The sequence below is a fragment of the Myotis nattereri genome (genome assembly GCF_964212035.1).
Source record: "Myotis nattereri genome assembly, chromosome: 15".
Classification (NCBI taxonomy): Eukaryota; Metazoa; Chordata; class Mammalia; order Chiroptera; family Vespertilionidae; genus Myotis; species Myotis nattereri.
In genome coordinates, this window is record NC_138090.1 from 17,170,733 (window position 1) to 17,198,240 (window position 27,508).

The following is a 27,508-nucleotide window of genomic DNA, read 5'->3' on the forward strand; positions in this document are numbered from 1 at the left end:
ATGACTCCTCATCACCCAATAAATCAATAAATAAACAGATAGGATCTGGGGGGAAGGGGTTGGAACGGGGGTGTCACTGAGGTTTCTCTTAACCCTTGAATGGGTGGCATTTTTCATAGGCTCACAGGAATGATGGGATCTTGGCTGTGCTTGCTTAGTGATGTTTTGCTTAAATCTCACCTGATGTCTTATTCTTCCAATAACCCCATAGCAGGCAAATGAATAAGGATAAGGATAACATTGCACAGGTTTTGGTTGCCTGGAAGACCCCGTGCTTTTAAGATATTTGCTGAGTGGGCCTTAAGTCATTTCAGCTGTCCAGTTTGTTTTGACTGGGGTAGAACTTTGTAGACTGACAGGGAAGGGAGTCCCAGATGTAGGAAGCAAACAAACATGTCATGGGACAAGTTGCAGAACATGATCCCATCTGTGTTTTGAAAATCTAAAATCTTTATGTATCTATGTACCCTCTACCTACCTACCTACCTAGCTGCCTACCTACCTACCTACCTAGCTGCCTATCATCTCTCTACCTTGGTGAATGGATAGAAAAGGCCCTATTATTACCACTGCTTACCCCTGAGAGCGAGAATGGAGTGTGGGTTAGCAAAAGGCAAGGAAGGACTCTCACTTTCTACTTTGCCATTTCTGTACTATTATAAAATGCTAATAAGTTGTTTTGTAACAAAAAAAATTAATAAAAATTACCAATTGTAATCACAACTAACACCCCCCCCCCCACACACACACACATACATACAGTCCTCTCCAGCATCTCTCCACATACCTAGAAAGAGTTAACACAGAAAATTCCAGATGTCTGATGAGGACAAATTCCTGATTTGGTCCCTGGGGGTGGGAGGAGGGTTAGAGGTGAGAAGCGCCAAAAAGTGAAAAGGGGAGGAACGCAGAGGATTGGCTCCCCAGCTCTCCACCCAACCAATAGCACAAAAGTTTCCGGTCCAACGCCCACCTGTGGAGGGTATTTCAGGAGACAGGAGTTGCATCGGAGTTCACTGTCACCTGTCAGAGAAGAATTAAGACAGCTTTCTGGTTTGGCTCCCCGGAGGCTGCTTGCAACTCCTTCACTCAGAGGTAAAATTTAAAGCGTCAGCTGTTCTGCTGGTGGGGATGGGGGGGGGAGTGTATGCTTTTTCCTCTGTGGTATATTGACTTCTTTTTCCACAGGGCAGACATGTGTTTATAGGATAGTGCTCGATTTTGACAACACTATTAACATGAAATCCCTAACAACGTGCAATGAGTCTTCCTGGTTCTTGCTTACAGAAGGCAAGATACAGTCTGTTGGTGTGTTAGGGAGTCGTTTTGCTTGGACAGGCACTGCATGGGAAAGAGAAAAATACCTATTCTTTGATTGTTTAATAGTTATTGTGTCAGTCCCCCTGTTTCATTGAGAGCCCGGTTAAACTTTTATGAGGACTAGGATTGCAAACAGCCAATCTCACCGTAGATAAGTAAGTATTCAACAGAATGCTAACATTATAGAATGGGCTCTTGATTTTCCATCTCAGCAAAAGGTCTTAAAACTCCCCTCATTCATAACACAGCTACTCTTCACGAGAGAGCAGCAAAACAAAGAAAAAAGTTTGAAAAGGGATGTCCAATGAAATCACTCCTATGTTTAGGTCCAAATATAGCCGCCTAGGATGGTGCTCTGTGCTTCGTATCTCTGCGACCTCCTTTCCTCTCCCTTCTTCCCCCACAGACCTTGCTAGTGATGGACCCATACGTGATCGAGATGAATGGCAGCAGCGACCGCCCCTCCGTTCTGGATGTGCATGTCAACGTCGGTGGGAGAAGCTCCACGCCAGGAAAAGTGAAAGGCAGGAAGGCCCGGTGGTCTGTGAAACCCTCGGACATGGCCAATAACACTTTCAACCCCATCCGGGCCATCGTGGACAGCATGAAGGTGAAGCCAAACCCGGACAAAACCATGATTTCTCTGTCAATTGGTGAGTTGGGGACACTCGACTGAGGGGTGGTCATTGTTGCCCTCTCCCCCATCCTCGTAGGCTGTTGGGAGAAGACGGGAGAGGAGGGTGAGTCTGAGCACTGGGCGTGGAAGAGTAATATCTTGGTGGCTTTTCTTTTTCCTCCCATGAAAAGGGGACCCTACTGTGTTTGGAAACCTGCCCACGGACCCAGAAGTTACCCAGGCGATGAAAGATGCCCTGGACTCCGGGAAGTATAACGGCTACGCCCCCTCCATTGGTAAGCTTCTCCTGACACTCTAAGTGGCTTCCGAATCTTTGGTGCTCTTCAATAGGAATGCATTTCCAGCAATTCTCCTTGCTTTCCCGCACATGGTTCCTCAGGAGAGGCTAAGATAGATGGCCACCTGGATTTGGGGAAGAGGGTCTAGGATCAGCCATGGGCAAACTACGGCCCGCGGGCCGGATCCGGCCCGTTTGAAATGAATAAAACTTTAAAAAAAAGTAGACCGTACCCTTTTATGTAATGATGTTTACTTTGAATTTATATTAGTTCACACAAACACTCCATCCATGCTTTTGTTCCGGCCCTCTGGTCCAGTTTAAGAACCCATTGTGGCCCTCGAGTCAAAAAGTTTGCCTACCCCTGTCCTATCCTATTATGGCTAATTCTCAAATGAAGGCCTTGAACTTGGCTGCAGCTGCTTGTTTACTGACCCTTCTGGGTCCTAAGTTAATCGGCTTGGCTTTATTTCTCCTCCTCTGTGTATTCAAGGCTTATTTTTTTACTAGAGGCCTGGTGCACAAAATTTGTGCATGAGGGAGTGGGCCTACGCCGTCAGCCAGACACCTTAGTGCTGCCACGGAGGTGGGAGAGGCTGCTGTGGAGGTGGGAGAGGCTCCCGCCACCGCCGCTGCGCTCGCCAGTTGTGAGCCCAGCTTCTGGCTGAGTGGCACTCTCCCTGTGGGGGCGCACTGACCACCAGGGGGCAGCTCCTGCATTGAGCATCTACCCCCTGGTGGTCAGTGCGCATCATAGCGAGCAGTTGAGTGGCCTTAGCATATTATTAGCATATTATGCTTTGATTGGTTGAACAGCTAACTGGATGACCAGACACTTACCATATTAGGCTTTTATTATATAGGATGGTCCTGATCACACTCCTAATGAAGTTGTAATTGTTTCATATTAAAGAGGAATAAATACCACCCACACCACCAACAAAGAATAGACTGTCCTATTGAAGAATAGAGGGTTGTTTCTGACAGAAAGAAATTATTCCTATTTATGTTTAACCCTCTCCATCTATGAAACATGTCTACACTACACATTTTGGTAAAATCATGATTCCTTGGCTTTGTTTCAGTGTTCACATTTTTCTCCTGTGTTTATGTGCACATAGAAATGTATTCTTAAGGCAGAATAAAAGTTAAGTTTCATGTTAAAATAGAATTTTAAAAATACTTCAAAGAGGTTTCAGGGGCATGATTTTTAGGTTGCTTATTTACATTTTATAAAGCTTCATATAACAAAAATAAAGACAAATTAAGACCAAAAATTAGGTTATAAAAAAAGTTTGTAGTGATTTTTATAACCAAAGCTTAGAGAATTGACTCAACCTGAAAAACCAAAAACAAGTTTTGTAAATATTCAAAGGATATGAGCACTCAGGCCAAAGAAAACACAGATAGGAATAGACAGTATATCTTGGGAAATGCTCTTCCTCGTTAGTAATTAAAGAAGTGCTGATATCTGTAACTTCAAGAGATCTTTCTCTACCTTTTAAGTTAACAAACATTGTAAAATATTGCCTCTGGCCCTGCCAATGAAAGACAATCTTTTTGAAGAGCAGTTTGGCAAAACATGGTCATTTGCATGAAACTGTCTATACTTTCAGCTTATAAGCCAACATTTAGAAGTAATGTATGAGACTATGATTTCAAAGGTAAAAATTGTACAAAAAACAGTAATAGGGATATAATATGAAAAACTTAAGATGGACTGAATGCAACACACTCTTTGATTATAACTTTTCAAAAAATATAGTCCCTGGGTGGGACTAGGGAATAATTGAAATCCTGTATTTTATGGAGAATAAACACATAATCATAGTAACCAAGACGGTGCAGAGTGTCCTACAGTTTGGTGAGCTCTTTCTTGTTATTATTTATATATGTGTGCTTATTTCACAAATTTCAAATATAAACTTAATTTCCTTTGTCAACAGCGGCAGAGAGCTAACCTGAGTAGTATGTGCTCTGAGCAGGGGCAAAAGGAAGCCTGCAGCCCTGTGACTCTGGTAGAGCTGTCAGTCCTGGGATGGAAACTTCCAGCTTCCTCCTTCTGTTCCTTTCTTTCAGGTTACCTGTCCAGCCGGGAAGAGGTCGCATCCTATTACCACTGTCCCGAGGCACCCCTGGAAGCTAAGGTGAGCCTGAGACAGGGTTCCAGCTCTGAAGCAACACTGGGCAAACTACACCCTTTTCATTGTTTCTGTTCTGCAAATAAAGGTTTCTAGGGGAACAAATGCCAGGGATGGTTTCCCTTTAACAACTCGAGGACTTCTTATATAATGAGGGCCCTAATCAGTGATTACATTTAATGTTGTCACAGTATGATGATGACACTGCATACAGTTTATATGGTGTCAATCTAAAGGAGGCTCAAATGACTCAGAGATCATTCTATGTTTGAGTCATAAATGCCAAACAGTTAAAACTTTTTATTTTACCAATAGGATCTTTGCATTTTGTTAATCTTCACTTGAGGATATGTTCCCATTGATTTTTAGGAAGAGTGGCAGAAAGAGGGAAAGACAGAGAGAAACATCGATGTGAGAGAAACACATCGATTGGTTGCCTCCTGCATGAGCTCTGACCAGGGCCCGGGCCTGGGAGGAGCCTGCAACCAAGGTACGTGCCCTTGACCGAAATCGAACCTGGGACCCTTTGGTCCGCAGGCTGACTGAACTTCTATCCACTGAGCCAAACCGGCTAGGGCCCAATAGGATCTTTTTAAAGCTTCCCTCATTCACTTTAGGTCCCTCAAATAGGAAGACTGAGCTACCATGACATATTGAATTGATGGCAGTGCCAAGTTTAAATACCACCCTCACCTCTATTGTTTACCCTTCACCTACATTTCAGAGAAGAGCTAGGCTTCAAACCTCTGGTCAAAAGTAAATAAATAACCAGGTGAAAATACCCAAGGTTATAATGGCCACTCATGGAAGTTGGCTGAATCAGAGTTGACCTGTCCTTTTTTTTAAAAAAAATTATTTGTTTACTTCTTTTAAGTGGCCAGCATTTTCAACAATCTTTAGATCAGCGGTTCTCAACCTGTGGGTCGCGTCCCCTTTGGGGGTCGAACGACCCTTTCACAGGGGTCGCCTAAGACCATCGGAAAAACACATATATAATTACATATTGTTTTTGTGATTAATCACTATGCTTTGATTATGTTCAATATGTAACAATGAAAATACATCCTGCATATCAGATATTTACATTACAATTCATAACAGTAGCAAAATGACAGTTATGAAGTAGCAACGAAAATAATTTTATGGTTGGGGGTCACCACAACATGAGGAACTGTATTAAATGGTCGTGGCATTGGGAAGGTTGAGAACCACTGCTTTAGATAGAGACATATATATATGGCTGTTAAATTCTTTCTGGCTTAGTACAATCCCTACTCCTTTACTTAGAATTTGTAAGTCAGTTTATCTTTGTCCCACACACACCCATCTGACAATTTCCTTTCTCCTGTTGCTGGTGGAACTGCTAACAAAATGAATCTTTTATTTTTTTTTTCTTCACAGGATGTCATTCTGACAAGTGGCTGCAGTCAGGCTATTGAACTTTGTTTAGCTGTGTTGGCCAACCCAGGGCAAAACATCCTCGTTCCGAGACCCGGTTTCTCTCTCTACAGGACTTTGGCTGAATCTATGGGGATTGAGGTCAAACTCTACAACTTATTGGTAAATGACTTTTTAATTTTAGACACAAGTGCTCAATTACTACTAATGTTAGCAGGAAAAGATCTGGAAGTGGGTGGTTGAAACCACAGACACATTTTGTTATTTATCTTACACCATTGGTTTAAATGAGTTTTCTCCTTAAATTTCTCAGAATCATCTTTTTAAACATATATAATATTTTTTATTATATATATAATATTTTTTATTGATTTCAGAGAGGAAGGGAGAGGGAGAGAGAGATAGAAACATCAGTGATGAGAGAGAATCATTGATCGGCTGCCTCCTGCACGCTCCACACTGGGGATGGAGCCTGCAACCCAGGCAGGTGCCCTAACCGGGAATCAAACAGTGACCTCCTGTTTCAGAGGTCGATGCTCAACCACTGAGCAACACTGGCCGGGCTCAGAATCATCTTAACCTCACCCTTTCTTCCTCCCCAGCCAGAGAAGTCTTGGGAAATTGACCTGAAACAATTGGAATCTCTGATTGATGAAAAGACAGCTTGTCTCATTGTCAATAATCCATCAAACCCCTGTGGGTCAGTGTTCAGCAGAAGTCATCTTCAGAAGATTCTGGCCGGTGAGTCCAGCAGGGGAGAAGATGAGGATGCAATCCTTTAGTCATTGATCCAAATGAGAAAAGAGTCCGTCACTACATTCCAAGCCTAGGATGGAGGTTGGGGCGCTCCACTAGGGTCTCTAGTGTGCCATTGGAATGGTAGGACTTGCTTAAAAGAAGGAGAAAGAGAGGAAATACTTGACACATCACCACTCCCATCATGTGGAAGAAAGGGTCTGAAATATCTAGTTAATTAAATGGCAAATTTAGGCCTTGTACCCTGCAAGAATGTGTACCCATTTAGTTCTTAGAGAGCAAGACAAAGTACAAAAACATGAAAAGCAAAGTACAAAAGCTCAGGTAAATAATAAATGCACAGGCAATTCACATTAATGATTTCTGCGTGTTTCTTTTATTTTCAGTGGCTGCAAGGCAGTGTGTCCCCATCTTAGCTGATGAGATCTATGGAGACATGGTGAGTCTTGGGCAGGAAATCTCACTGCAATAATCTCCATTCCAAATTATTTCGTTGGACCTTCAGAGGTGGCATCTAAATCATCAGAAGCAACTCCTGATCACTTCAGTACAACCAATCAAGATCCCTGTACTCTTCACAGATACATAGATCTATCTATGACTCCTCAGCCAGTTGTCTGAAATCCAGAAAAGCTATGAAAATCCAAAGATTTCTTGCAATTCATTTGGTGGCAGACCCTGACTTGGCTGATATAAAGATATTTGTAGATTTCTATTTTTCTCACTTATGGATCTGTATGAGCGTAGGGGAAGGGGCAGAGACGTTAATATGCTTGATTAGGGGTGCTATCCCAGAGTGCTCTGGGACTGTTACATAATAGGTGGTGACACGTGCTATATAACCTTTCTAAAATCCAAATAATTCTGCAACATATTTGGGCCCAGGAATTTCACTAAGTGTCTGTGGACCCATATTATACCTCTAAACCTATAGCTCCAAAGGCCATGCCTTCTCTGGAACTGGCTTCAAGGGGCTGTCCATATTTCAGGGCTAGGGCCAGTTTCCTCACTTTAGGCTTCCTTTAATCCAGACCAGACACCAGGTTCAATGTCTTCCCATAGCCCCCTTGGGAGCCCCTTGGGGTCCCAATCATGCTTCAAGGTAGGGATGAGCCCCCAAATCCGAGTGATATAAGGAAAAGGGGAGGAGGCGTGGGATTTGGAGGAGGGTACGCCAGAAGACAACTACAGCAAGCTCTTCTCCACAGGTGTTTTCGGGTTCCAAATTTGAGCCTCTGGCCACCCTCAGCAGCAACGTCCCCATCCTGTCCTGCGGAGGGTTGGCCAAGCGCTGGCTGGTTCCTGGCTGGAGGCTGGGCTGGATCCTCATCCATGACCGCAGGGACATTTTTGGCAATGAGGTGAGAGCTGCGTGGTGTGTCTACTTTGGGATACAGACTTACTTTGGGTGCGCAGTGGGTGGGAGGTAGATTTGTTTTCCCCCCTTTCTTCCTGGCCCTGTCGTTCTGGGTGCCTGGAAAGATGCTAGATAACGGTGGTACTGCTTCCTCTCCAAACTCAGTTTTTCTTTCTGTTCCTGGCTCTGTGAAGAAGTTACAGCTGTCTCCAATTTTTGGACCAGCAAAAGGGGAACAATAGCAGTAATAACCCTAATATTGTTTGCAGGCATACAATGTGCCAGTACTTTATATGCATTATTTTAATTTAAATCTTCCCAACAACCCCATGAGGCCAGTATTAGTATTCTCTCCATTTTACAGAGAGTTGAGAAAAACGAGGCACAGAGAAGTTGTACACTTTTCCTAGAGTCACACAGCAGGGTCGTGGCAGAGCTGGGCTACAAACACAAGTGGTCTGATCTAAGCATGACACTAGGCACCATCACTTCTCCAGAAATATAAGAACTGATAGAAAGAATGGTCAGCACCAGAGTTCCCAAGGCCAGGGTGCCTAAGACCGGCTAAATACCGTGTTTGCTGGGGGTGGGCTTTTAGATCCGAGATGGGCTGGTGAAGCTGAGTCAGCGGATCCTGGGACCCTGCACCATCGTCCAGGGAGCTTTGAAAAGCATCCTGCGTCGCACCCCTCAAGAGTTCTACCACGACACCCTAAGCTTCCTCAAGGTAAGGGCAGCCCCTTTGGCCTTTCACTTTGGGGGGTCAGGGAATGCCACCAGTGGAATTAGGAATAATGGGTCCTCATTATTCCTGGAGCAGCGTTCCATGGTGGTACGTCCAAATCCGGGAGTGGTATCCGTGCAGGTGTCTGTCCACCCATGCATTTCCGGCTTCTGGCCATTCGCTCTGCGCCTGGCCAAAGTTTCATGGGGCAGGTTTTTGCCTCATTGACTCCTTATGCCTTACCTTTGATGTGGACTCTCCTTAAAAATAATGTGTTTTTTTAAAAATATATATTTTATTGATTTTTTTACAGAGAGGAAGGGAGAGAAATAGTTAGAAACATCAATGAGAGAGAAACATCCATCGCCGCCTCCTGCACACCTCCTACTGGGGATGTGCCCGCAACCCAGGTACATGCCCTTGACCGGAATCGAACCTGGGACCTCTCAGTCCGCAGGCCGACGCTCTATCCACTGAGCCAAGCCGGTTTCAGCAAAAATAATGTTTTTTAAACTGATTTCAGAGAGAGGAAGGGAGATGGAGAGAGATAGAAACATCAATGATGAGAATCATTGATCAGCTGCCTCCTGCATGCCCCCGACCGGGGGATCGAGCCTCCAACCCGGGCATGAGCCCTGACCGGGAATCGCACTGTGACCTCCTGGTTCATAGGCAGAGGCTCAACCACTGAGCCACACCGGCTGCTCTGGGTTCTTCTTTTAATGACTTGTTTTTTCTTTTACTTAACTTTTAATCTGCCTTCTCTCGTAGTCCAATGCTGATCTGTGCTATGGGGCGTTGGCTGCCATCCCTGGACTGCGGCCAGTCCGCCCTTCTGGGGCCATGTACCTCATGGTAAGCGTGCGGGGGCAGTCACCTGTGGAAAGCCAGGGTGCAGGGCTCACAAAGAGCGAGGCTCCTGTGTCAGTCCGTTTGGGAATTACTGTGTTCCTAACTGTTCCACTGCCATGACCTAAGCTCAGTGTTAGACAAAACCAAACCCTCTTAAGATGAATTAATTCCTTAATAGACTCACTTTATATATACACATAGAGAAGAATAAGACAGAAGAGACTGTCTACACATGGTCGTTCTCAATTTGGAATGATACTGGTTCCCTAGGAATGTACGGGAATGTACGGGAATCTTGTTTTTAGAATGGCTGGCGGGTGCTGTTGGCATTTTGTGGGCCAGGCCTGCTAAATATCTTGCAATGGGTGGGAACGTTCCATGCAATTCTGAATTGCCTGACCCATGAGGCTAATAGTTTACTTTTTGAGAAATACTGCCATTCTATTTCCAGCTGTCCTTTATCAGCATACAGGAAGGAACCGCTCAGTAAACTAAAATATTAATATAAATACATTCTCTCTTCGTTATGAAAAATCCCATGAGCTCGTAAGGGCTAGAACTTACTCATCAAGCTAGTTATCAGTTGCAGAGTTCCAAGGTATTTTTCAGAGCAGTTCCTACCTTACTTTCTGGCGTAGGGAGTGGGCCCGTTTTCCCTCCTTCTGCTAAGTTTGCCTCTCCCTGTTATTGGTACAGGTTGAAATTGAGATGGAACATTTCCCAGAATTTGAGAATGATGTGGAGTTCACGGAGCGGTTAGTTGCTGAACAATCTGTCCACTGCCTCCCGGCAACGGTGAGTGTTTCTACACCTCCCAGGACATTCTCCGCGGTTTCTAGACTCTCAGGAGCTCTCCCTGAGCTGGTTTTTATCGCCACCTTTCCTCCCCCAACAAAGTGTAGTCTCATTTGATAAGATCCGACCTGATGTGTCTTGTGGCCTCTGTTTAAAATTTGTTTCTCTCCATCATTATCCCATCAGTACTGGGAAGAAAAGGTATGGTGGAACATTCCCGGGGAGGGGAAATCAAGCTTTTAAGATGAATGAACTCAGTGACTGACTTAGTGTCCCAATGATGCCCTGAGTAAATGGCGCTGCTTCTTCTATTGGGGCCCTGGCCTTTTTAGGGTGGTCCAGGACCAGGTTGCATTGCTCTGAGAATAACAGGCTCTTCTTTTTGCAGTGCTTCGAGTACCCGAATTTCTTCCGAGTGGTAATCACCGTCCCTGAAGTGATGATGCTGGAGGCCTGCAGCCGGATCCAGGAGTTCTGTGAGCAGCACTACCACTGTGCTGAAGGGAGCCCCGAGGAGTGTGACAAATAGGCCTGAGCCCATGCTCCTGACTACGTCCCCTCCAGGGAGGGCCGGACTGGGCCCCGCTGCTCCTCAGGGAGTCAGGCGCCCCTGTGGGGAGAGGAGCCTCAAAAACACATCGAGGGTTCAGAATTGCCCCTGCTTTACCCCAGCCATATCCATACGCACACTCTGAATCCCGGATTCTCCTCTCACTCTGCCCTGCTGGAGTGACTAATTCAGTAACTTGCCCCACTTCCATGATAACGTCCTCCTTTTTTTCTGAGAGTAGCAGGTGAGCAAAATTCACCAGCAAGCAGTAGAGACAAGAAAATTCAGAGCTCCAGATGAGAGAAACAAGAGAGAGAGAGAGAACTTGGGCCCCCCAACCATTTCCTCACGCTGTAAGAACATAGTCCCTCTAGTCAGATCTGAAGCCCAGTTCTGCTACTGCCTATCTTAAGGTATTCCTCACTTTATGCGCTAGAGTTATAATGAAAGAAGTTGAGGACATATGTATTTGGTTTGTTATATTCTAAACCCATTAGGAAAATTTGCTAATTCAAAGGATCCTTTACACAAACATTTTTTTGGGGGGTAAAGAATTACTTTTCGATACAAATAAATATCCTGTAATGATTGCCTTTCTAAACTTAGATATGTGTGTATCAAGCTTTCTTAAAATGAAGACACATCGATACTAAAAAATAAAAAAAAAGGGAGGAATCATTGGCTCTTCCAGAAACACTGCTCTGTAAGGGTCACAAATATCCCTACTTGTCATTGTTATAGAATCATTGTTACTTTGCCTGTAATGTTATTGATTTATTAATATATATATTATATTATCTTTTCATATGTTTTCTAAGGAACATTTATATTGACAAGATCCTTTATTTTGGCAAAGGCATAAATTATTGTCTCTTTTTATACAAAAAATAAAATTTACTAAGTATGTTCTCTGGCTTTGTGTTTTTTTTCTCTTCTGTGGAGCATTTCTATCCCCAGGTGCTGCTCATTGCTCAGTCTGATTGATGCCTTACCCATCAGGCTTCATTGATTTCTTTGTAGCTGTACTGACATTTGGAGTTACTTAAGAAACACTATTCCTAAAATATTTTATTTGGGAACTCAACTTCTGGCTTCCTACTTACACACAAGGCAAACTAAGAAGCAACATTATTAACTTCTGGCCTTAGACTTTACACTTTCAACCTTTTGGGTCCCCAATCTCTGGTCCCAATTTCCTACACTTGTCCAGATCCACTAACTCCCTGGGGAACGAAGGCGAACTGGTTCCGTTAACCCAGGGAATGAAGGTGCCCAGGGTCTCCTTTCATTATGAGCTTTTCTTCTGCAATCCCTCTTAGGCACAGTTGCCTAATTTTTTTGCCTCACCATTTCCTTTAGAGGAGGGAGTCTGAAGTTATCTTACAATTGTTGGGGGCAGAAATATATTATAATTCCGCACAGAGGGACATTTTCCTTATCTGAAAGAGGAACTTCGGTATCAACAGCTGGCAGTCACACCCAATTAATTTCCTTTGCAAAAATAAACATCCCATGTCCCCCGTTCAGGGAGCTTACACTACAATTTACCTTTCCATTTTCTTCAGCAAATCAAAAGGAATATGCAATGATTGAGATGATAAAGATTGGTTTCCTGTATGGTGCCACTGCTGATAATTTTCCAAAAAGGCTGGCTCCTCTTTTCCTGTGGCCTCCCCCAACCCACCCCCCCACCCCCGCATCTCTGTTCAGAAATAAACAGGAAGACTTGGTGGGTTACACAAGACATTTCTTCTTCAAACATACATATTCTATCAAGCATTACTCAATTCTACTCAGACTTCTTAAATTTCCGAATTTCCTTGGTGTCTACATTTTTATGGAGTCAAACATTCAAACATTTACAAAACAATCCATGCGCTTTGGACAAACTTAAAACAATACAACCCTCCTCCCCCCTCTCCCCCAACCCCCCCCCCCCCCCCCCACTCTGATCAGTTAGCAGTTGCTGGTTCATTCTTTGAGATTACCCTGTGTATATGCATATGTAAAGGGGGGGGAGTTTTCCTCTTTTACTTCCTTTCTGCAAAGTATCCCTCAACTTTATAATTCAGTTTCCTATTGAAGAAATGACATTTGAGGCGTCCCTCACGTCCGGGATGCTTCTGTAAACATTCTTAAAAACATTGTGTTTTTTAAAAAAATGTGTTGATCTGAGAGAGAGACACGGACTTGTTGCTCTAGTTATGCATTCGTCGTTGGTGGATTCTTCTTTGTGCCCTGACCGGGATCCAACTGCAAACTTGGATGGGGAGGACCAACTGCGCTACCCGGCCAGGGCCGCCCTGGATGTTTCTAGATTAAATAAAAAAATAAAAAAAGGAACCCCGCACCGAGGCTGCCTCCAAACAAGTTAAAAATTCCCCGAGAGACGACTTCCAGCTGCTTGGCGGATAACGGAGAACAGGAGAGGCGGCGGCGCCTGAGCGTCCCGGGGTAAAACAAAAGGATGCGCGGACAAGGCCAGAGACACGGGCTCCGGTCTGCAGCTTCCCCTTTCCCGCTGGGCCGGAGCACCGCCTGCCGGGAAGCTACCCACTGGGGGTGCAACCAAGCAGCCCACTCGGGTGCGCGGCCGCCACCGGCCCCCCACGCGGGGGAAGAGGCGGGAGACCCGCGGCTGCGCAGGCGCGGAGGCGAGCGCGGCGGGCGTTGCGCTGCGCGGGGCGCATGCGTCGTTGCGAGGCTGCGAGGCGCCGCTCGGGGATGCTGGCGCCGCACCGGAGGGGATGGCGAGGGTCAGTTCCTTTAAGCGGGCGCGGACTTTCCTCAGTGATGGCTTTGGGTTTTATTTCCTCCTGGACCCGCGCCCTGTGGAGTGATTCTCATCCTCCTCCGTGTCCTGCTGCTTGGGCCGCGGCCAGCAGGAGGCTTCCGGGAAGTCGACAGGTCATCCCTAGGTAAACCCTTACCCTTGCCCAGCTCTGGGCCCGGCCCAGCAAGGCCGAGGTTTGTGAAACAGAAGCAGAAATTCCGTCCCAGGAGCGGTTGCCGGTTTCCAAAAGTTTGGTCCCTGGAACTTTCCCCCTAAAGAACCGTGGACTTCACGCTCCCTCGTGCCGGGTGAATGTCCGCATCTCGCAGCCAGCGCGTCCCGGCCCCGCCCCGCCCCGCCCCGCCCCGCCCCGCACACCAGCGCATTAGCACGCGTCCGGGGCCATCCTTTAGGCTACAGGTCGAATTATTGCGTCCGTTGGAGGAGAACTGAATTCCCAGTACATCTTACTGGTTTTCAGCCATGTTGGTGTATTTACAAACAAGTTCCAGACGGTATCGTGGCAGCGGCAAATATGGATGCTGTCGTGGGTCAAATTGTTGCACAGCGTCTTCCATGCCATTGAGGGATGTGTGTAGGAGGCGATGCCAAGTCAGCAAAGAAAAGGCTCAGAAGTCGCAAGTGTGTCTTCATTTTTGTTAATGCTCCAAGCAGGGGAAAAGCTGCTTGCTCCTTGAGGCATTTGCTCGTTGATAACTGAAATCCAACGTGTATTATAAAATTCAGAGTGCATTGTGCCCCGTTACAAAAATAAAGCCACTTGGAGTGTTTGCTTTGGCAGCCCACATACTAAAATTGAAACAATGTAGAGACGTTAGCAGTTTGAATGCAACAGCACTTTAAGAGGATTATACATCCTGACTAAGTGGGATTTATTCCTGGGATGCGGGAATAAATATGAAAAATTAATCAATGTGATATACCACAATAACAGAATGAATGACAAAAAGATGACCACCTCTAGGAAAAAAACTTTTTAAAAAATCTGTATGAGATAATGGATATTAACTGAACTTCATGTGGGCATCACTTCATAATATACATGTTCATATACAATATACATAGTCAAGTCAGTAGGCTGTACACCAAGCATGTCAAACTCAAAGGCTAACATGGGCCAATAAAATGAGGCATACGGCCCATGGGCTGCACGTTTGACATGCTTACTGTACACTTTAAACTTACACAGTTTTGTATGTCAAGTATAGCTCAATAAAACTGGAAAAAATTTAAAACATGAAAATGGAAGTTTTATGGGGCAAGAATTTTTTGGTCTGTTTTAGTCTCTTCTATATGCTCAGTAACCAGAACAGCCTCTGGCATATAATAGGTAGTCATATTTGATGAATGAATGAGAAAATACAAAGACTAATGTATTGCCATTACTTTTTATCTTTTAAGTGAACTACAACAAGGAGATACGAAGATTAACTAAAGATAGTACTAACGTAGAAGGAAGATTCAGGGACAGAGGTATTTATTTATTTATTTATTTATTTATTTATTAATTTATGAGAGAGAGAAAGAGAAAGAGAGAGAGAAACATCAGTTTGTTGTTCCACTTATTTATGCATTCATTAGTTGTTTCTTGTATGTGCCCTGACTAGGGATCAGACCCACAACCTTGGCATACCAGATGATGCTATAACCACCTGAGCTCCACGGCCAGGGCAGAGACAAAGATATTTAGAAAATTTATTTTCAAAGAGGTACAAGGAAGTGGTCAACAAGCACTTGAAAAGTTGCTCAACATCATTAGCCATTAGGCAGATGCAAATCAAAATCACAGTGGGGTCATACCCACTACAATGGCTATCATCAACATACACACACACACCCCTCCCCCCAATAGCAAGTATTGGCCAGGATGTGAAGAAATTGGAATACTCCTATATTGCTGATATGGATGTAAATGATTCGGCCACTTTGGAAGACAGTTTGGCAGTTTTTCAGGATGAAACACACAGTTACCATGAACACACAGTTACCATGTGACCCATCACTTCCACTCCTAGAGAAAATAAACCAAGAGAAATGAAAACCTGTGTGCACATAAAACTTTTACAAGACCGTTCATAGCAACATTATTCATAATAATAAAAAAATGGAAATAACCTAAATGTCCATCAGCTGATGAATGGATAAATAAAATGTGATATAGACGTAAAATGGAATATTTTTGGCAGTAAAAAGAAATGAAGTACTCGTGTAGGCTGCAACATGAATGAACCTTGAAAACATTGTGCTAAGTCAGTGGTTCTCAACCTTCTGGCCCTTTAAATACAGTTCCTCATGTTGTGACCCAACCATAAAATTATTTTCATTGCTACTTCATAACTGTAATGTTACTACTGTTATGAATCATAATGTAAATATCTGATATGCAGGATGGTCTTAGGCGACCCCTTGAAAGGGTCCTTCGACCACCAAAGGGGTCGCGACGCACAGGTTGAGAACCGCTGTGCTAAGTGAAAGGAGCCAATCAAAAAGACTAGCTTGTGTGATTCCATTTATATTAAATGTCCAGGATAGGCAAATTCAGAGACAGAAAACAAGATTAGTGGTTGTGTAGAGTTCAGGGTGCGGTGTATGTGGGTTTTGGGATGGACAATGACTGCTTACAGGTATAGGGTTTCTCTTTGGGGTGATGAAAATGTTCTAAAATTGATTGTATTGATGGTTGCACACCTGAGAAAATACTAAAAATCATTGAATGGTACACTTAAATGAGTGAATTGTATGGTATGTATGGTTTCTCTAGACATATACAAGCCAATTGAAATACAAATTTATATTCCTCCTCCAGTACAAAAGATAGCATGCAATCACAGTTTTGTACCTTGCTATTTTTCTTTAAATATATAAATATATATTGAAATTGTGGAGCTTTCCATATGTGCACACAGAAAAATTTTTCTCTTTCCTGCTGCATGGTATTCCATAGTATGGTTATCACCATGACTTTTGCCCACAAATTCTGCCCATCACCGCGGGATTGGTTAATAGCTAAGTTAGTTGCTTAATAAATAAATCATGGTATAATTTGGGGAACGCCAGGAGAGAAGCTCAGGGCCAGAGCAGCTTTCCCATGAAGCAGTGGCAGGCTGCCGGCAGAGGCTTGCCTGGAGGGTGAGTGATAGAGCCTGTCAGGTGGAAAAGCGCGGGAGCGGTCCTCCGACACTGGTGAGGATGGTGCCCCTGCTGGAGGGAACGCAGTGCTTCTGGAAGCAGCCGGAATGACACTAAGGCCCAGGCACTTGTCCTCAGGTTCCTCGCTCAGCCCCTCCCCTTCTCCCTTCCAATATTTCTGCATCAACTCCTGCCTTCTCCTTAAGAACCATTGAATCCCAGAGGTTTCCATTGGCCAACTCCTCCCTTTCTGAGACGTCTTATCGCTGCCTCAGTAACCATAGGGTGATGATTCCCAATGTACATCTCTACTCTAGACTTCTCTTTTGAACTTTAGACTTGCACATCTCTCTGCTCTCTCCCATCTCCATTTGGAGGCCTCAGAAGCACTACTAATTCTTCATTTCCAAGAGCTCACTCATATCTCCCCAAATCTGGCCTTCTCCCAGTGTTACTTCTCTCAAGGAATGGCATCTCTGTCCACCTGCACAGGCTAGAAACCTAAGAGTCATCCTCAGCCTCTCCTTTTTCTGCATTTTCCCATACCCAGTCCTCCCAAGCACACCTCAGATCTGGCCTTTGCATCTCCACTGCTCACTCTAGCCAAGCTCCAGTGGCTACCGCAATCTCCTGACTGGTCTGACAGCATCTTTTCTGCTCAGTTATCCTCTCAACATGTCGGCTGAAATTTGTCTTTTTTTTTTTTAACATGAAATTTTATTTTGTCACCTGCTTACCCCCTTTAATAATGTTCCATCGCTTTAAAGATTGAACAGAATCTCTAGCATAGCCTTCAAGGTCCATGGTCTGGCCCTACCTGCTTTCCTCCATTCTCACTTTGTACACATCCTTTGGGCTTTCCTACGGTGAGGTCATGCTCCCTCCTCTTGCCATCGGCTTTTTGCTCACGCTCTTCCCTCTGTCTGTATCAGCTTCTATTCCTTCTTCGAAGCACAACTCAATGGAAGTCTCCTTGTGTCCCTCCACTTGGGACACTTCCTTTTCATCATTGCTGTTATCATCTTCTGTTACTGTGCATTCCTTTGGGTGGTCCCAGCATCTGATTAGTGTCTGTCTCCTTCACTAGGCTGGAAACAACCTCAGTCCAGCGGCTGCCTGGTTTTGCTTATTATTGTCACCCGACAATTAATTTTGAATAAGTGAATGACTGCTGGTTCCATGACAACCGTGAATGGTGCCTCTTTACCATCTTTAGCCACAACCATTCCCTTGGGCGCACTGTGGACCACAGTCCTATTTCTTCCTGGGGCTGCTGGAGGAAGAAGCATCCGCCAGCCAAAAGCATGTGCTCTGGAGGCAGGGAGATAAGGGCCCGTTTCTGTGCTACCATTTACCAGCTGTGGACCACTGTCTCTCTGAACCTCCGTTTCCCAGTCTCTAAAAGAGAGTCATCACTTACCTCATAAGGTTGTGTGTTTTTTAAGTCACACCCAATACATTTAATTTTTTTTTCTTGAAAACATCTGGCACACTATTCATTTTCAAAGTTTTGAATTGTCCCCACAATGGTTTTTTCCCAGCCTTTTTAAAAAAAATCTAGTTCCAGTCAGAGTTTACCCATTGCATGTAGATCATATCTCTTTAGTCTTCTTTAATGTAAAGCAGTATGCCTGATTTATTTTTTTTATTTATTTATTTTTTTTGCCTTTCATGATAGTGACAGTTTTGAAGAGTTCAGGCTCATTGTCTGGTAAAATTTCCCAAATTCAGCTGCCTCATGATTAGATTCCAGGTAAACATTTTCAGCAATGATGTTGTGTTCTTCCCCATACCTTCCACCAGGAGGCAGACAAAACCAGTTTATCCCATGATTGGTGATACTAAATTCAGTCACTTGGTTAAGGTGCCCTTAATGTCACAGAGCTATGATGGGGGATTAAATGAAGGAATGTACCCAAGGGGTCTGGTCCATAAACCTTACTTCTTGCCTATTTCCCTTCAGCCTTCACTTTCAGGCAAATACACAACATTCCTGACTACACTTTCCCACCACAAGTGCCTCTTGGTGGGACTGGTGGTTATCACTAACCTGAGACTGCTTAAAAAAAAAGTCTTCTAATGAAATTTTTCATAAAAGTAGGGAAAGTATTATAATGAATCTCAATGTATTCATAACTCAGTTCCAAAAACTATCACCATTTTACCAATTTGTTTTCTTCCCTCCACTTTTTATTTTTCTGGTGCATTTTAAAGCAAACCCAAGATAGTATATGAATTCATACATAAATACTTTAATATGGTTCATCATTAACACATAGGGACTTTTTTCCCTTCCTTTCTTTCCTTCCTTCCCATCACCATTAACACCTAATGAAATTGAAGATAATGTCTTACTGTTACCTAAAAACCGAATCATAACGCTTTGACATTGCTTTGGAGTTTTATCTTTTTACGCTGCTTTTCTTTTTCCTAATGCACAGGTCCAGGAAGTCTACAACTGCCTCTTGGGAAAACAGTTCACTTAGGAGTTCTCCTCATTCTGCTGGTCCAGTTTGGCAGGCAAGTGCTAATGGTCGATGCACATTTTTGGAGATAGTAGGCACTGGTTCAGTGTATCCAGAAATGGCTGTGGTGCTTCTCAAACCGTACACAGATCACCTGGGAGTCATATGAAATTGTAAATTCTGATTTCACTGCTCTGGAATGGGGTCTGAAGTTCCGCATTCCCCAGCAAGCTTCTAGGTAAGGCTGATGCTGCTGGTTGGCAGAAAATGTTTTGAATAGCAGTGTTCATGGAAGGTGAAATCTTGATGTTCTGGATGTAGGTGATAAGAAGGAAACAAGTTAAGTAAAGCCTTACATTTTTTGAGTCTTTGATTCTAATCTCTAGCAGTTTCCAAGCCCAGTCATTCCACTCCACATCTGGGAAGGAGAAAAGCAAACTTGAATTAACACGTTGAACGTCCCCCCACACCCCCCCAAAAAAAATTGCTGTATGTTTGTTCCAATTTTTCCTATATAATCAACAATCCTAGTGTCTTGTTTGATGCATGGAAGCATTCCCCAGACTGTCACACAGACTTTCTTCTTATCCTTTTCAGACTGTTTGTTTCTAAAGGCAGGCAGATGTGTAGTTAAAGAGCAGAGACAGACCAGTCTCTGCAGGTGTGGCCTACGAATTTGTAGTTTTAATAAGCACCCAGGTGATGGAGACTAGACTAGGTGAGGGAGAGATTATTTGTGCTCATGAGAAATGGGAAGAATGGTTGGAAAGTTTCAAATAATTTACTCGTGGATTTATCATGTTGGTGTGGGATTTGCATCACGTACTTATTGAACATCTTCTATGGAGACAAACAAGACAGAAATATCCTAGCAGTAGGGGAGACAGAAAACAAACATGCATACAAATAACTAAGACAATTTCAGGCGCTGAAAGATGTTACAAAGAATTGTAAAAGAATTAAAACAGCCCTAGTTGGTGTTTCTCAGTGGTTAGAGCATCGGCCTGTGCACCAAAAAATTGTGGGTTCAGTCCCTGGCCCTATTTGGGGCTCTTATGGAAGGCAACTAATTGATATGTCTCTCTCATATCAATGTTTCTTGCTCTCCCTTCCCTCCCTCCCTTCCACACTGTCTCTGAAAAACAGTGGGGGGAGGGAGAGGAGGATCCTCTGGTGAGGATTAAAAAAAAAAAAAAAAAGAATTAAAACAGACCCTAGTTTTCCACGTTGTACTCTTTACCCTCTTTCCTTTTTCTCTCTCTTCTTCTTTCCTCTTTCTCCCCTTTCTATTTCTTCCTCCCCTGAACCTAAATTAGCACTCAATGACAACAGGGCTGAGAAAAACCGTCCTCAAAATTAGCGTGGGACCAGTGAGTGAACTGAGGTGGAGGCAATTGGGACCCAACATGCTCAGCTTTCTGTGCCCAGGTAATGCTTGTGCCCACAGGTGGAAATGGGGTTTTGGAAGGAAGTCCCAATCCAGTCCCCTGCCTGAGAAAGAGCTGATGTGCTGGCCATCTGCCTCCCCCGCCCTGCCCCCCACCCCCCCAGGTAAAACCATAATCCTAAACTAGAAGCTGAGGAGGGAGGGAGCCATATCTTCTTGGCACCTGCCTGGAGTAAGACTTCTGTCACATCGAGTTAGGAGAGATGGGGTCAGGTGATGGCTCAACTGCCACAAACTCTTACTGTTCTTGTCAAGATTTACTGCCCAGCTGCTGTGGCTTAGTGGTTGAGTGTTGACCCATGGACCAGGAGGTCTAAGTTCCATTCCAGTCAGGGCACGTGCCCTGGTTGCTGGCTTGATCCCCAGTAGGGGGCATGCAAGAGGCAGCTGATCAGTGATTCTCCCTCATCATTGATGTTTCTATCTCCCTTTCCCTTCCTCTCTCTGAAATAAATAAAAATGTATTTTTTTAAATTTACTAAATTTTCTTGAATAAATGTTTCTCTGTTTGCTGCATACTCTTAGGACAATATCCAGAGACTTTAAATGGTTGCTTTCCATAATTTTCTCTAGTTAAATGATCTTTCAGCAGGAAGTGTCAGACAGCACTGCTATTGTAGGAGTGTGGGCACCTTAGAGCAGTGGTTCTCAACCTGTGGGTCGCGACCCCTTTGGGGGTCGAATGACCCTTTCACAGGGGTCGCCTAAGACCAAGGGAAAACACATACAAAATTACATATTGTTTTGTGATTAATCACTATGCTTTAATTATGCTCAGTTTGTAACAAGGAAAATACATCCTGCGTATCAGATATTTACATTATGATTTATAACAGTAGCAAAATTACAGTTATGAAGTAGCAATGAAAATAATTTTATGGTTGGGGGTCACCACAACATGAGGAACTGTATTAAAGGGTCTTGGCATTAGGAAGGTTGAGAACCACTGCCTTAGAGGTTTTCATTTCCCCCATAACTTTAGTATGAAAATTTTTAAATAGCAAAACTGAAAGGTTTTCACAACCAATACCTATATTCTCCTTACCAATATTCTACCATTAACATTTTAGTATAGTTATTTTATTATATCTCTATCCATCTATCATTCACTCTGATGTATTTTTGATGCATTGCAGAGTAAGTTTTAGACATCAGTAACTCCTAAATTTCTAAAATATGTGTCATTAATTAGAATTCAATATTTTCAATTGCAATTAGCATTCAATATTATATCAGTTTCAGGTGTATAGTATAGTGGTTCGACATTTCTATAACTTATGAAGTAGAATTCAGTATTTGCATTTTTTATTTTGAGGTAAAATTTACATACAATGAAATATATAAATCTTAAGTATAACCATTAAGTTCTGACAAATTCATGCACCTAGACAAACCAAACTATCAGGATATGAAACATTTCCATCACCTAACAAAGTTCCCTCGTTTCTCTTCCTCAGTCTATTACCACCTCTTCCCTGTGATGATTTTCCCTCTCCAGGTTAGTCTTTCCTGTTCTGGAACTGTATATAAAAGAAATCATGCAGTATAAACTCTTTCCTGTTAAACTTTTACTTACCCTAATGCTTTTGAGAGGCATCCATGTTGGAGGAATCAGTTCATTCCTTTTATTGCTGAATGGTATTACATGGTAGGAATTTACCAATTTGTTTATCCAGTCTCCAGTTGACAGTCACCTGGGCTATTTACTGGAGGACTGTAGGCAGAGGGTTGACCTCTAATTACCCTTTAGATGGGTCACTGTGGTTAGTTAGTTAGTGGAAAGTGAGCTATAAGGACAGGGCAAGAAGAGACAATAGAGCAATCAGGAGGCTCTGTCAGTAGTTCCAGTGATAGTTGAGGTTGGCTTGGGTGCACATTGTGACATTGGAGATGGTGAGAGGCGGTCTGATTCAGGGTGTACTTTGGAAGTCAAACTGATAGGAATTGCTGATGAATAAGATGTGGAAAGTGAAAGAAAAGAAAGAATCAAAGATGACTCTCTTCCCTCAAGCCATTCCTTTAACCATACTTTGCCAACATGATGGTGGAGAGGCAAGCCGGAAACTCTCTGCTTGGAAATTTGGCTAAAAACCAATTGGAAGGCAATCAGTAAGCAAATATTTGCCAAATGCTCCCAGGTGGCACTTAATTAGTTCATATGCTGTACCCTGTGAACACATGCAGCTCTTCAGAAATCCAGCATAATTTGCAGTGTTTCTTGCCATGGTAATATCACTGTTAGAAATATAAGTCAACTTAATTTTTGAATCCCTACTTTATTCCCCCTTGCCACCTGCCACCCCACTCAGCCCAGCACTTCTGAGCTGTTGGCTTTAAGATTCAACTTCCCTTCTTCTAAACAGGAAACTTTTAAATGTCACTTCTTTCTTATTTTAATCTTTAAACATGTCACTGTGTTTCTCATAATAGAAGATTCTGTGGTTGACCTTTTGTCTAAGTGTTACATAACGAATGAGACCTTTACAAATAATACAAATGAGATCAAGTTAAACTCATTAAACAAGTGTTTATTGAGTGCCTACTATGTGCTAGTAATCGTGCTCGGCATTGGTTATACCAGAGTGAATAAGACAGTGTCTGCCCTCAAAGAGCTCAAAGAATATGTATAATGGAGGGGTTTATTATAGCGTGATCATTTTTATGATAGTAGAAAGCCTGTACAATGGCACTCAAGAGAGGCTTAAGGATAAAACCAGAAGAGGAAAAAAACCTCCCAGAGGAGGTGTTTTCATTGAGAACTGAGAGGTCAGAAAAAAACAAGCCAGAGAAATTGGAGTGGGACAGAATAGGGTATTCCAGATGGGAGAAGCATGACCTAGGATCCAGATGTGTACATGGTTGGGTTCAGGTGAAATGAAAGTTAGCAAATGACCACTGAGTGAATGAGCAATATGAAATTTAATTTTTACTGTTAGTTAGAGCTGTTTGAAAAGAGGGCAGAATCCAGAGTGGAGTGGTTGAGGAGGAAGTAGAAGGTGAGGAAACAAAGCTAATGAATAGAGACAACTCTTCAGAGCAGTTGGGCTGCAAAGGTGGAGAGAGGCTAGTAAGTAGTTGGATAAGGATATGGGGGTGACGGAGAGGTGGGTTTTTTTCCCCCCAAGAAGAAAGAGAATTGAGTAAGTTAAAATGCGAGAGGAGTCCTTTGGAGAGAAGTTGAGTTCAGAAGAGAGGGAGTGAATAATAAAAATGTGTAGTTCTTGAAAAGGTGAGAGGGGATGTAATCTAAAGCTGGGGAAACTGGCCTTAAACAGGAGATAAAACAACATCAATATTGTAGCACAAAACAGGAGGGAAGACAGAATGGTAAGGGAGGTTTAGATGCTTGCACTGAAGAGCTGAGAAGTCCATGTCTCATGGCTTTTCTTCTCTCTGGGAAGGACGGCAAGGTATGTGGTCAGAAGATGGTTGGGGAAGGTTCTTGTGGAGAGGGGAAGGCTTTGCAGATAACTGTTGAAGTGATCATAAACTGATGTAGGTGATCATAAACTCCTTGTAAAGTAAGCTGCCTTCGTGTGATTTTCTCCATTCGACGTTTGCCCGCTTGGGCTTGGGAGAAAGCTAGGAGAAATCAATGTTGGGGCCTTTGGGGTTATGATTGCTGGACACAATTCAGCATTTCTCAAACCGGTCTTTTTCAAAACATTCTCCTAACAGATGTAACTAGGTATATTGATAAAAAAAAAAAAGTTGTTAGTCCAAGAAGTTCGGGAGCACTGCTTTATACTCTATTCTTAATCTGCACATGAACATATTTGAAGTTCTGAAGGTCTTAACCCAGTTAAATTTAGAATAGCCAACTTTTTCAAGCTTAGTTGCATCCAGAATGCTGTGTGTGTGTGCCTGTGTGTGTCTGTGTGTGCGTGCGTGTGTGTCTCTCTGTGTGTGTCTGTGTGTGTGTCTCTGTGTGTGTGTGTGCCTGTGTGTGTCTGTGTGTGCGTGCGTGTGTGTCTCTGTGTGTATCTGTGTGTGTGTTTGTGTGTGTGTGTGTGTGTGTGTGTGTGTGTGGCATATGTTAAGGTATCATAGTTTGGTTTATGATGGGTTAGATAATCAAGAGTTCCCTCCATTCACCTTATCTTTACAGGAGCCTTTATTCCTTTCATTCAGCACATTTACTTGGTCTGTAGTTAGCCATTTAAATCACATTGATTTGGGATGCAATCAATGAATCCCAAATGTTCTCCTGAAATGTACCTCATTCTTTTTAAAAAAATATATATTTTTATTGATTTCAGAGAGGAAGGGGAAGGGAGAGAGAGACAGACATATCAACGATGAGAGAGAATCATTGATCTGCTGCCTCCTGCACACCCCCTTCTGGGGATCCAGCCCGCAACCCGGGCTTGTGTTATGACCAGCTGTCGAACCATGACCTCCTGGTTCAACACTCTGAGCCACGCCAATCAGCCTGCTCTGTATTTTTATAATGTCTACTCTGCCACTCTCTTTGAGATGACTTGAGTGGGGACCAAAAGAGCCCTGGCTGTGGCATCTCCCCAGTCAGGACACTTGGCTGGTAGTGTGCTATTTGAGTGAGATTGAATGTGATTGAATGAGGATGGAAGAGAAATCTATTTGAATCATCAGCTCTTCATCCTTCATGTATTGTTCTCTGATTAAAGTAGGGTTTCTCAACAACTGCACTATTGACATTGTGGACCAGAGCATTCTTTGTGGGGGAGGGAGCTTTTCTGTGCATGGAGGGAGGTTTAGCAGCATTCCTGGCTCCTCCTCACTAGATGCCAGGAACACTGCTACCCCCAGCCCCAAGTTGTGACAAACAAAAATGTCTCCAGACATTACCAAATGTCCCTTGGGGCAGGGAGGTGGAGGCGGGGGGGAGGGGAGGGGGGAGGAGAAGGGAGGGGGAAGGGATCGCCTCCAGTTAGAACTTCTGCTGAAGAGAAACAGAGAAACTAGAAGATCAGGAAGCTATGGATCTCCTAATCACTATCAGTATGATCAGCAATGCCATAAAGGGCTCGTGATCTACTGTTAAGCATCACCTTAATGAGGATGTTACCAGAAATGATGGAAGACAGTCCTTGAGAGCCAAGACCAGGTGTTAGCATGATATTTACAGCCGACACTTAGGGAGTGCCTGCGTGTGTGCCAGACACTTGCTAAGTGCGCTCTGTACTGCCATTATTGTACCCACCCTACAGCTGAAGGATCTCAGACATGGAGATGTTAAGGGACTTGCCTGAGCTCACCCAGCTGGTAATAAGAGTCAGCTGGGCAGCATAGTTCCAGAGCCCATGTGCTCATGAGCACATAACCCTCCTGTCATACTGTCCTTCCTGTAACATCTGTACTTCTTCATTCTGTACAAATTCAGCATAGCACCGAGCACATGACAGGTTCTCACTAGACCCTTATTGTTTCTGTCCATATTGACATTGGCATTTAATGGGGCACTTTGCTCCAGATGTCTGCTGCACAAGTGTCTGTGCTCAAATATCACTTCCTCAGTAATAACGTGCCTTATCACCGTCTTTATAACATTATTCTCCTTCATCCCTAGCTCCTAATCCTACTCTACTGCTTGTAATACATATGATCATATATTTATTGCTTGTTGTGCCACTCCCCAACTGAAATATAAGCTGCATGAAAGGAGGGGCTTTGCCTGTGCTTTGCTGCTGTATCCATAGCACCTAGGACATACCTTGGCATATAGTAGATGCCCATTTAATGTATGAAATTAATGAAGACACCCTTTAATGGAAATGCTATATTCAAATCTCCTTACTCTGGTTATTTATCATTGCTTTTCCCTCAATACTGCATTTAAAAAGTAACCTTTCTCTCTCTCTCTCTCTCTCTCTCTCTCTCTCTCTCTCTCTCTCTCTCTTTTATAAATTTTTATTGATTTTGGAGAGGAAAGGAGAGGAAGAGAGAGAAAGAAACATCAGTGATAAGAGAGAATCATTGATTGGCTGCCTCCTGCATGCCCACTACTGGGGATTGAGCCCGCAACCCGGGCATGTGCCCTTGACTGGCATCGAATCCGGGACCTTTCAGTCTGCAGGCCGACGCTCTGTCCCAGTGATGGTGAACCTATGACACGCGTGTCAGAGATGACACGCGAACTCATTTTTTTGGTTGATTTTTCTTTGTTAAATGGCATTTAAATATATAAAATAAATATCAAAAATATAAATCTTGGTTTTACTATGGTTGCAAATATCAAAAAAATTGTATATGTGACATGGCACCAGAGTTAAGTTAGGGTTTTTCACAATGCTGACACGCCGAGCTCAAAAGGTTCGCCATCACTGCTCTATCCACTGAACCAAACCGGCCAGGGCAGTAACCTTTCTCTTAATGACCGGGAAAATTTGTGCAGAAGAGTGGCAAAACCCTTGACAGGTTATTGGAAATCCTAAACTAATGTCTATCAGAGATTTATTGTTATCTGGCCTTTGTCAGTCACATATATTCATTTTAAATTTTGCTTTGCTGGTCTGTGAAAGTAATTCAATATAAGTCATGATAATGTACATAGTCTGTAAAATTATTCTATATTTAGCTTGCATTTAAATCACATAGTAAATTATAAACTGTATTTAAAAAGTTTTTAATTCATACCTGAGGATATGTTTATTGACTTTTAGAAAGAGGGAGGGAGGGAGGGAGGGAGGGAGAGAGAGAGAAACATTGATATGAGAAACATTGCCTCCCATATGTGCCCGACTGGGGATTGAACCCATAACCTAGGTATTGACCAGCAATCAAGTCCAAAACCATTTGGTATAGAGGACAGCACTCCAACCAATGGAGCCACCTGACCAGGGCTATAAACTATATTTTGAGAAACATGTTACAGGCAATATAATGGA

General features: G+C 43.4%; 1 protein-coding gene across 1 annotated transcript; it reads left to right on the forward strand.

Annotated features, from left to right (window-relative positions):
* Nucleotides 1–1,738: 1,738 nt before the first annotated feature.
* Nucleotides 1,739–11,458, forward strand: TAT (tyrosine aminotransferase; the record flags this gene model as incomplete). The annotated part of the gene is made up of 11 exons (XM_081108702.1): nt 1,739–1,973; nt 2,128–2,232; nt 4,314–4,381; nt 5,777–5,935; nt 6,376–6,514; nt 6,916–6,968; nt 7,738–7,890; nt 8,485–8,613; nt 9,382–9,465; nt 10,159–10,257; nt 10,646–11,458. The coding sequence occupies 11 exons, from the start codon at nt 1,739–1,741 to the stop codon at nt 10,784–10,786; spliced, it is 1,365 nt and encodes a 454-aa protein (XP_080964828.1). The 3' UTR covers nt 10,787–11,458.
* Nucleotides 11,459–27,508: the final 16,050 nt, after the last annotated feature.